Source organism: Lontra canadensis, unplaced genomic scaffold, assembly GCF_010015895.1.
Source record: "Lontra canadensis isolate GAN:19392208 unplaced genomic scaffold, GSC_riverotter_1.0 scaffold106, whole genome shotgun sequence".
Lineage (NCBI taxonomy): Eukaryota > Metazoa > Chordata > Mammalia > Carnivora > Mustelidae > Lontra > Lontra canadensis.
Genome location: NW_022631100.1, coordinates 4,409,739 through 4,421,492, shown reverse-complemented (window position 1 = coordinate 4,421,492; position 11,754 = coordinate 4,409,739). Strand labels below are relative to the sequence as shown.

Genomic DNA, 11,754 nt, shown 5'->3' with positions numbered 1-11,754 from the left:
GGCAACCCAAAACAGCTTGGGCCACATGGGATGGATCACTCCTTGGGGGTGAGGATGTGGAGGGGAAGAAAGAAGGGAGATCTTAGATAAAGCTAGAGAAGGAGAAGAGAAGGCAGGGACTTCTAAGACAAAGAGCAGCCTGAGCACATCTGTAGAGACACAAGAGACCATGAGGACTTTGGAGCAACTGTCATGGTTTGATGTGGCCAGAGCAGAGGCCACAGGCAGGATGCTGCAAATGACAGTTGTTATGTTTGTTCTTTCAAAGAGCTCTTTGGATTTTTACTTCTTTGCATGACTTCTATGCCTTTAGACCCCAAGAAACTTGAAACCTCAGACCCTACCCAGTTTGAGGAAGTGCCTTTCTTAAATGCTGAGTGACTCAGGAGTATTCTAAAAACACCGTAAAGAGCTTGACCCTGCTCTAACAAGCAGTTTTATTGACAGCTAAATGAATAGAGAGAAGACACGCGCACCACATTTGTATATAAAACGAAACAGTGTAAGTCAACGATGGTGTAAGAGCACCATATGGTGAGAGATGGTCACTGTGTTTGTGGTGAGCATAGCTGGAGAAGTTGAATCACTCTGTGATGCACCTGTGAATGGTACTTATATAAAATTTTTTAAAATACTGTGATCAGTAGAATCCAAATTCAAATATATTTCAATAAACTGAACCAGTGGTTCAAAACTCAATCGACAAGGCAAAATGCAGTAAAAATAAACGCAAAGAATCAATGATTTTAGAATTGCCCCATGCATGTAACAGTGGTTGGAGATAAATTTTCACAGCCTAGAGGAGAGGACAGGATAGGGGGTGTGGCAGAAAGAAGGAGCCACGTAGACAAAGTATTCAGCGTACTCTTTGTAACCCCAGTGGCCTGAGTAGAAGTCATGGAAAGACAATCTGGCCTCCAAATAAAGACTATCTTTCTCAACTAAGAGGCAAAACGAGATGAGAGGGGATGTTCCTGTGGAAAACAATGCTAAGCTAGATAACCTTAAGGAGATTCTTTCCAAAATTCTCTAATACTGAGTCTTTATGAAATGCCTTTGCATTTGGAAGGGCTTTCCTAGGTGGAATAGCCTTACTCAATTCTTACCCATGTTCATTGGATTTCAGTTGCTGGAGAGACCATCCTGGTTGATGGAGGCAGTGAGGAATTCCAGCTTTCTGGCCTGCTTCCTAGTACCCATTACACTGTCAATATGTATGCCACTAGTGGGCCTCTCACCAGTGGCACCATCAGCACCAACTTCTCTACCCGTGAGTACCTGGCTGGCTACACATCCGGCATCCCTAGATGCCTTCAGTCGCTAGAGTCGATGACAGACTTTGCACTTTGGACAGTGTAGCCACGAGCTGTTTGTATTTTGGTGGACTGCTGCCCAAACGCCAGGGAAAGTGAGCTGCAGCTCTCAGGCAATAGATGCGTGTCTGTTGCCCGCTCTCATTCTGGGTCTGGCTGACAGCTGTAGAACCAGGCCAAGAGAGGCCAATACTGGCCATGCATCTGGCCCAGAAAAATCTGCTGCCTGTTACAGGGCTTGATACTTGGGAACAGTTGCTGAGCACAATCACAGCCAGAACACTAGACAGAGGTATAAATGTGGGAATGGTGTAAGCCCAAGAGTGAACTCACAGACATGCTGACTTAATAAGGTCATGATTTCCAACATAGGTCAGATCGGGAGATGTCCCACCTAGGCCCCGAGGCCCAGATGAGGGAAGGGGGGAAGAGTTGCAGGGATGATCATGACACTGACTGATGCTTTTCTGACCCATGAGCACCCTTTCTGCTCCTGTCCAAGATAGAACTAGGGTCAGCGTGTGAGCAGCCCAGAGACCACATAGGTGGGCAAAGAGATACACATGCCTGGGATGGAATCAAACAGACAGGAGCTGAAGAGGCAGGCACTCCTGGCATTTTCTCCCTTTTTTGTAGTCCTGGACCCTCCTGCAAACCTGACGGCCAGTGAAGTCACCAGACAAAGTGCCCTGATCTCCTGGCAGCCTCCCAGAGCAGAGATTGAGAACTACATCTTAACCTACAGATCCACTGATGGAAGCCGCAAGGTGAGATTTTTCTGTAAGGGGGATTTTTCTCTTAAGCAGTCCAAAGGGAGCAAATGGGGTTTGCCAGATGGATACATACACACTGTTGAGGAAAGGGCCTGAGTCTGCCAGCCAGAGACGTTGGTACTAGTCCTGGCTTCGCTGTTACTCTCTTCATAAGTTGAAGCAAACCACGAACCCACCCAAAGCCTTAGTCTCTGGTCCAGATAACGGTGGTGTCTACCTCCACGGCTTCACTTGGTTGTGGTGGGGCTTTCAATATGGTGATGCGAAGAGCATTGGAAATTTCCCAGCCTACATAAGTACATAGTTTTGGGGGAAAAAAAAAATTTCGATAGCAGGGCCAAGCAAACATGAGCTGGAGACCAAATTCAATAGTCTTTTATGCCTCTTAATAAACATTATAAAGGCTACATCTGTATAGCCTGCAGTGACGAGAAGACAAATTTCTGTGTTATATGATCAGATGAAACAGTATTTCTAGAACACGGGTTGTCAAACTTCTGTTCACAATGAAATCCTTTTTTTTTTTTTCTTTTGAGTGCAATCATAGTCAGAAGCCGATTATATACAGTAGATTTAAGCAGAGTTAGTCTGTTGGATATGGAGTATGGAGGCCTAGGATTTCCTTCCCCGGGTCCTGAGGAACCTTGTACAGTAGAAAACCACTGGATTCAATTCCCTTGCCTGCCTTTATGCCAATGTGCATCTGAGAGGCAGGAGGTGCCTAGATCTCACACAGGAGCTGTCCTCTCTGCTTATGGGCTCAGTTCTCTCCTTGTTCTGGAATGGAGAGCACACAATGGCCATGGCAATGTTGACCCAGCTGGCCGTGGGCTCTGGGCTTCCCTTCCCAGCTCCTCTCAACAGAATACTGGTCATTCCCTTCCACCTGCCTCCCTGGCTTGTTCCACAGGAGCTGATCGTGGATGCAGAGGACACATGGATCCGACTGGAGGGTCTGTCTGAGAGCACAGACTACACAGTGCTCCTGCGGGCAGCCCAGGACACCGCCCGGAGCAGCCTCACCTCCACCACCTTCACCACAGGTGAGAGAGCCACCCCTGTGACGCCCCCTTCTTCCCTGCATGATGGCTGGCTCTTCAGCAGCTTCTCAGGGGCTTGGTCAGGGAGGAACCTCCCAGAGAAACTCTTCCTGTGAAGGACAGTAAGGGTTTCTTCCACTCCCCACTTCCCCCTTCCAAGGCCCTGCCAGGAAATTTCTACCTACCAAGGTAACCCTAGGAACCAGCAGCACAAATTCCTTGTCCTCCTGGACCCACTAAATGCACCAACTGAAGACATCAGGTTCAGATTTTCTGCAAGTGTCTTCCCAGCAAAGTTCATCCTTCCCTCCTTGATTCCTCTGCTGCCTGTAATCAGAGAATCACTTAATAAAAGTACCAAGAGTAAACCCTCTGTATTAAACCTAGGGTTTATACACAAAGTATTTTTGCGTCCTATGGTCTCAACGAAGTCCCTATAACAACTGGTGAGGAGGGACTTATTACCCCCATTTCACAGATGATGAAACAGAGTGCATGGAAATCAAATGACTTGCATGGTTGGTAAGTGGCTAGGTCAAGCTACAACCAGGGTCTTCTGCTTCTGAACCCAGCTGCTCCTCCTGCCTTCCTCCAACTAAGTATCAGCAGAAATTACTTGAAAATGTCCATAAGGGATAAAAGCATCCTAATTTGCATAAGAGGAAATAAGCTAACAATAGGCACTGTTCTGACTGCATTACATGTATTACCTAATTCAGTCATCATGACAGCCTATGAAGTATGTTCTATTATCCCCATTTACAGATGAGGAAATTGAGCCATATGGGAGGTAACTCATCTAAGACCCCCATTGCTCTTACATAAGAGAACTGTGATTTGATTCCAGTTGATCTGGTTGTGGAGACTGTGTCTATTACCAATCCTTTCTGTCACTTCCCAGGGTCCCTATCTACAGTCTGTATTGTAGAACTGCCCAGTCCAGACTTTGAACTGTCTTCCTGCCCCACATCCTAGGGGTTTGTGTATGCACATTTGTGGGGCAAGTGTGAGCATATCACTTATCCCTCTATGTATGTCTGCCTGCCATCCTAGCATACCAGGATGACTAGAATCCTGCCTTGTCCCAGAGCCCATTCCCCCCAATCATGAAGGAGGTGACAGAAGATCCCCCATCCCTACCCAAGTGCCTCTCTCTGTAGACTTGTTCTAAATGACAAAGCAGGACAATGGATCAAATACACCACAATGTTACCAGTGGATCTTTAGGGTAGTGAGGTTAGGAATCAGTCCTCTTTTCCCTCCTTTTTTATATTTTCAATATCTTACAAAGTGTCTACAATGAGTAAATTAATCAGAAAAACAATTTTTAAATTAAAAAACAAAAATAAACCTCAGTCACATCACCAAACATGAATCTAAGGTCTTAACCAAGTGGAATTTGGATGACATGATCCCTCTATGGAGCTGACATCAATTACACTCACCCTCCATGCTCTTTCACAGAGTGGCTTATCTCAATGTCAAGGTGCTACCCTCCCATGTCCAAGCCCTTCCCTGCATATTCACAGGTTAAAGGGTCTTCCATGGTCCTCCTTTTCAAGCTACCACCCAAAGACCCATGGATTGGAGCTTTTCACTGAATTAAGGATTTCTTTCCCATAAAAAGGACACAGATGACAGAAACATAAACAGAGCTCCCAATTTGCATATTTATTAGGTCTAAATCATCCCCCAAATGCATTGATTTCAATGCTTGCTCAGTGTAGTATAAGTTTTAATTCTCATGCTAGCAATGCCGCAGCTAGTGGTTATGATCTGTATGACAATATGCCTTAGGTTTCTGCAGTATCTGGCAACTGTGCCTTGCTCCAGATCTACCTGGGCTATCCTACTCTACCAGCTTCTCTGCCCACCACTGGCTGTTTCATAAAGACAAAGAAACAAACACCTAGCTACATCCTCATGGTCTCTCTGCACTGTTCACCAAACAAAGCCACTACTACGCTGGCCTCCTCTCCAGATTTCCATTAATTGTTAACCCTCTGCTCATTGGATCTCACTGAGGCTCCAGCGGGATTTGGGATTCCAGACCCAAACTATTGTACACCCCTGTGGCAGCTTCATGTAAGAGAGGCCAGTGGAGCAAAGGTATATCCATGTTTGGAAGCCTTTGCTGAGTTTGACTATAAAGCTCAAGTTCAAATTTAAGTCATTGATGCATACCACACTCTGCTGATTTTGTCTTAGAGATTTATCAGAACCCACTGAAATGACCATTTGCAGAGTGAGAAGTTTGTGGACAGAAGTAAAGCACAGGAAAGTACCTTGCACAAAGCCTGACAAATAGCAGACGTAATAAATGCTGGTTGAGTAGAATAGTTCCAGCTGTAGAGCATGGAAGAGGGATTTCTGGTGGGGAAAAAAAAAAAGCTATAGGATATTTTCAACATCCATCACAGGTATGGGACAGGCAAATAGGTTCTTCCTACAGAGTATGATGCCCAAAGTCCCTCTAATTTCAGGTTCTTTCTCCCACCCCAAATGTAAATTTCAGGGAACAAATTACAGTAAGCCTATACGTGTCAACATTAGTGAGTTTTCACTGCCTTTCCTAGCCCCAGCCCTCCAACTCCCCTGCCAAAAGCAAACTATACTGAGGAAAAGAATACGAGAGTACCAGCTTCCTAAATGTGGGAATCAGGATGTTCTCAAGAAGGCAAAGATTTGGGTTTGCCTGATGGGTGGCTTGAGCCAGACGCCTTGAGGAGTCCAAGAGAAGGGGCCTCCAGGGTACAGGGTGGGTGATACTCATACCAGGACTCTTCTGTCATCCCCAGAGATCACCTAAAGATCCCTCAAGATTAGGCTTCCTCTGGGAAGAGTGGTCACAGAGGCTGTGCCTTGAACCCGATTCTGCCTGCCCTGACACTAAACACATCCCAGCTCATCCTCTCCCTGCCTCTCTAATGGGACCCTCACTGACACCCCCCACATGACACACACATAGGGGAGCCACTTAGTTCACCTGCACGCTCCATCTGTGGGCCCCTGTTTGCCTAAAAAGAAGAAAGGGAGAAGGAGAAGAGGGAAAAAGGAGGAGGAGGTGGAGGAGGAGAAGGGGAAAAAGAAGAAGGAGGAGGAGGAGGAGGAGACAGAAACAAAAATGAAGAGCAGAGAGTCATTTCACTTCCTTGAAAGATTGGAGTGCTGCCAGTCTGAACCCCATGAATTATTCCTGCTGAGCAAGACATCTGAAAAAAACACCAGAGCATCCTACGTGACAGCAAATCAGGGCTGATGGATTTAGAGGCTAATTTCATTCTAGTAACCAGCATCCTTTCCGACTTCATTGACATTACCTGAGCTTTCCACTTAGCAGCATCCTATTCTTAGGATGGGCTGATCTCAGCTGATTGTTCTACACATTTTTTATGCCTGGTCTTATGGAACAAAAGAGCCTAGAGCGGGGCCCCTGAGTGGCCTCCATCCACCGACAAACCCTCTTCTTGCCTTTGGTGGGCCAAAATAAGAGACACATTTCAAGCAGATGTCTACTTAATGGTCTGGAAAAGAGTTTCGATGTTTTTAAAAATAAGAAAGAAAGAAAGAGAAAACTAAAAGAACAGAACTCACTTCCACAAAACCTCAAAACTTTTCTTTGATCAAGATATCTTCCCTTGTTGCCTTCCTGCCATATAGCATAAACCCATTTCATTCTTTCCATCATGTTAATAGCTTCCTGTCCTCTTGTCTTTGGTGTTTGCACAAGACTCTGGGGGGAATTAAATACAAGTAGTATGGAAGAGAAAAAATATGGATACATTATTTATAATTTACTGTCGCCTGAAATTTCATTCAAGGTCTACTTGTCTTTCAGAGACATGAATATAAATGAGGAAACAAATATTCCCCGTAGAGCAACAGAGACTTGGTGAAATGATCTTCTGAGAGGCAGGTTTCATTGTCTCTTTTAATACTATAAGAAGCAAACAAGACGCTCACTAAAGCTTGTCCTCAGAGACAGTGAACACTATAAAATAGGTTGTCTTGACCTTGAGGTTAAGCGAAAACAATCATTTGTGGAGGTGCCCAGAGATGAGTAATGAGAAGTTTTCTTTATTGCCTTTACTCCAGTCCTATCTCACATCCAGGCTGAGCTGCTCTCTGGGGCTTTTCACAAAAACTCTGGGAGTCTACTCTAACAAAAGCTACAGTTTTTGAAGCCATAAAAGTTAGCAAAGATTGGCAAATCCTGGGTCCTGGGATGATAGATAGTGGATCATGCAAATGCACGTAATTATCACTTGGGAAATCCAGTGACCACTGTCCACCACTTTCTATTCTTACATACACCACACTTCTGCCTCAACCAAAGTAGGGAAACAGAGGGCTTCTCTCTGCTCCACTGCTTAGAAACAGTTGGACTGCTGGCATCATGGAAACAAGCAACGCCCCGCCCCCAAAGGAGAAGTCCACCTTCTCTCTCCCTTGACATCTGATTGTGTGGAAAGAGGCAGGGCACTAAGCACTGCATCTGAACAAACCATTCCATAAGTCCAATGGGGATAGATGGGTGGGTCTCAGAGGAACCATCTGAATCAACCATACCATTCGGTTTATCTCCCATCGCCAGTGTCAATCTCCAGCAAGATCCCTCTCTGTACCTGCACATTTATTTCCTCCTAGCCTCATCTCTTCGTCTGCCTTCTACATGCAACCATTCTGAGGTGTTGAATCTGGGACCTCTTGTTCATATGTGTTTTTGAAAAATGTGTTCTTGGAAAAGTTTTGAGTAGAAATATTTTAAAGGTATGTAAATGGTATTGGGCTAGATAACTCATCCCTTGTTCCCCTGTTTTCTACTCACTGCTAGTTTTAAGATCCACCCATGTCGTACATGCATCTAGTCTTTCGCTTCCAATTGTTACAAAATACTGCATGCTGTTCACTCATCACTTTAACCTCCCAAGATGGACATCAGACAGTCCCCGACCTCCCACACTACGAATGGTGTTGCCAAGAGTACCTTGTATGTGTCCACTTGTGGGTCAGTGAGGCAATACCTTTAGGATATACACCCGGAAGAGGAATGACTGGGTCATGGGTATGTGTTTGCACTGTTTAATGGAGTATTGCTCTTTGAGATGGCTATTCTAGTCTACAACCCCTACAACAGGGCAGGAAAGCACCTGTTTCCTAATGACATGCATCATTCCTAATGACTTGACATGACCCAACTTTGTAACTTCTGACAGTCTAATAGGCATAATTGATATTTCATTTTCTAGATGAATTTCTTTAAATAATAACAAGTTTGAGTTTATACATCTCATCTATGCTTGTTAGCCTTTCAGGTTGCCTTTTTCTGTAAATTGTCTGTTCACATCATCTATCTTTCTATCAGACTTCCTGTGCTAAATAAGTAATAGCTATCATTATTTGAGCTTTTGAAGTCTTTATGTCTTTCCCTGCCTGTGGGACACAAAGATACTCTTCTATACATACCTTTATTAGCTTTCTAGATTTTTCTTATATTTAGTCTATTTTCAATATTATAATATTAAGTTAGGATGCAGTTTTCTTTGTCTTTGTATGTGAACCAATTTCCTCAACATCATTTACTAAATAATCCATCTATTCTCCATTAATTTGTGGTGTTTTACTGTTTATTAAGCTCCCATATGTACATGAATCTATCTCCGAACTCTGAACTCATATTGTAGTCCATGGTCTATTTATCTTTTCTTTTGCCAACACTACATTGTGTTTTCATATCTGTTACTTAATATCTTAACATTAATCTCTCCATAACTGATAAAACAAAGAATTGTTTTACCTCACTTTTCTTTTTCGAATTCGACATAGCTCTTTGGTGACCTTTGTTTTTCATAGGACAAGTTTATCAAGTTCCCTAAAAGAAATCTCAACTTGAATTTAGACTGGAATTGCAATAGATGTATAAAGTAATCTGGGGACAACTGACATCTTTAGAATACTAAGTCATCCCTTTTAAAAATATTTCTCTTCTTTTATTCCCAAATCATCTTTGTGTTCTTTCATAGGACTAAATATTTCTCTATAACATTATGCTCTTGGCTCATTTCTAAACATTTTATAATTTCTTATTGCTTGACGACTGGTATCAAACTTTAAAAATTATTTTCTAGTTGGTTATTGCTGATATGGGAAAATGCTATGGATTTTTGTATATTTATGTATATTGATCCTATACCCAGCAATCCTGCTGAGCTCTTTTATTAACACAAATTATCTATTATTTCTGTTAATTTTTTAGGTAAATGTTTTATATCATTTACAAATAATGATGGTTTTTATCTATTTATTTCTAATCCTTATGCCTCTGATTTATTTAATTTTCTTTCCCTGTTACTTTAACTGGGACCTCAAGAACTATGTTCAGCTGAACAGTGGTACTAGGTAACTTTGACTCATTCTCATTCTTAAAAGGAATGCTTTAGTGGCAGCTTCATGTTGCATACTTTTTGCTAAGTCTTCATTATTAAACCTCCTTTTGATGGGGAAAAGAAACAGCTATTTAAGCTTTTCTAAAATAAAATAAATATGTAATTGGCTAATCTTAAATCAACCAGGGTAATATTCGCTTAGATTTTAAGTTTAAAACATTTAAGTCACAGAATTTTCTTCTATTTGAAGCTAAGAGTTTTTATGATAAACTTTGTTGCTAAACACTATCCAATGGCTTTTTTCTGCATTGGTTGAGTTAATTATATGTTTATCCTTTATCTTAACAACGAGATGAAGTACATTGATAGATTTTTTTTATACATTTCTTTACATTCCTAGGAGAAATTTCACTGAATATGTTTTGTTTTTTTTTTTTTTTAATGCATGGCTGGGTTTGATTAGCTAAAATTTCATTTAGCCTATTTACATCTACAATCATAAGTGACATTGACCTATACGTGTTTTCTTGTGTGTATACTTCCTTACTGAGTTTTTTGAAATTCACATTTCATTAGCTTCATTTAAAAGAAAAATCTGGGCAGTGTTCATGATTTTTTGTACTCTTTCTGGAATAACTTTCAGCAGAACTCATCACTAAAACCACCTGGGGATATTTTGTTGTTGTTTTGGTTGTTTCTCTTTTTTTGTTTTAGGAATGTGAGATGTTTGACTGGTACTTCTACCAAGGTCTTGGTTTCTAGCCAAGGTCTTGGTTTCTTCTTGCACCAGTTGCGACTCTTTCTAACCTTCTAGGAATTTATTTCACCTGAGTCTTAAATTTTAATAGGATAAAATTCTTCAAGAGATTTTAATCTTTATCTGCAGCTCTTTTTCCTTTTTCATTTTATTTTTGTCAGCTTCTCTCTTTATTTCCTAATCAGTCTTATTAATATTTTCAAAGAACCAGCTTTTGGACTTAAGATCCATGTTCATGTTTCTTTGTCCCTATTGATTTCTTAAATAGATCAGTAGGTCTCCCTACAGCAATCCAGGTACTTGAGCATGTTCTCAAACCCCTCTGGGCTCCTCCTCACCCCCTCACTCACATCCCCCCGCAACAAACCCTGCTTAGATTTGGGCTGTGGGTTGCTATAAATAGGCTTTCTTTTTTTTTTTTCTTCTTTTATGGTAGTCTTTTATTTAAGGCAAAAATAAGACATTTTACTCAAGTATTTAATCACTTTTACTTTTTAGAACTTTAACATTTGTTACTCTTCTGAATTGTGTTCTTACTCTAGATTTTCCATAAAGGATTTTGTAAGGCAAGTCCTCATGAAATCTCATATGCCTAGAGCATTTTTTAATCATACCCTCACATTTGAACTGCAGTGTGATCAGAGGTATAAAATGCCAGGTTCAAATACTTGTTTCCTTCATATTTTAAAGTATTCAATTGTCTTTTTATATCCAATGTTGCCACTGAGAAGTCTGATGTCAGTCTGATCTGTGTTCCCCCTGGAGGTGGGCTGCTCTTTCTAGAAGCTTTTAGAATGTTTTCTTTCTTTTTTACAGTCTTCCACTTCACTATATGTTTTGGGGTTTGTTTTTCTTTTTATCCTCAGTCTGACACTCTGAAAGCCCTGTAAATCAGAGGTGTTTTATCTTTAATTCTGAGACATTTATCTTCCTTATTTCTTTAAACATTTCTTTGTTTTTATTTCCCCCTTTTAGCACTTCTTTAGCTAGATGTTGGAATGTATATTCTCTCCTCCAAATCTCTTAACTTTGTCTTTATGTTTTCTTTTCTTTATCTTGACTTTTAGTCTTCTCAGAAAGTTCCTCAATCTGATCATCCCATTCACTTATTTGTGTTCAGCTGAATCTGAATCCCCCATTCATCCCATCCGTTGTGTTCTTACCTTCAACTATTACATTGTTCATGTCTAATAACTCTACTAACTATTCATAATTTTTGTTCTTTTTTCATATTGTTAATATCCTTCCTTACTTCCTTAAAAAAGTGTCATATCAGGCTTAATTTAATCTTGGACCCTCTATTCTAATAATTCTGCATCAGGTAATGGATGTCACAGTGCTTGTGATCTTTCCTTCTTGTTAGTCTTACTCTCTAATGATGGATACTCTGGCCTGTGGGCTCATGTTCCTTTGGAGTTATCAACTGCTATGTCTATTATGGGTATATTAGAGAAGAACAAAGTACATGTGAAAAGGTAGGTAATG

General features: G+C 41.3%; 1 protein-coding gene across 3 annotated transcripts in view; it reads left to right on the top strand.

Annotated features, from left to right (window-relative positions):
• TNR (tenascin R) overlaps positions 1 to 11,754 on the top strand; it is a 391,950-nt gene that overhangs the window by 360,986 nt on the left and 19,210 nt on the right. For all 3 annotated transcript variants that reach the window (XM_032838745.1, XM_032838744.1, XM_032838746.1), the window contains 3 exons: positions 1,127 to 1,270; positions 1,950 to 2,080; positions 2,997 to 3,129. In XM_032838745.1, the coding sequence (XP_032694636.1) occupies positions 1,127 to 1,270; positions 1,950 to 2,080; positions 2,997 to 3,129 (408 nt within the window). The remainder of the gene's footprint in view (positions 1 to 1,126; positions 1,271 to 1,949; positions 2,081 to 2,996; positions 3,130 to 11,754) is intronic.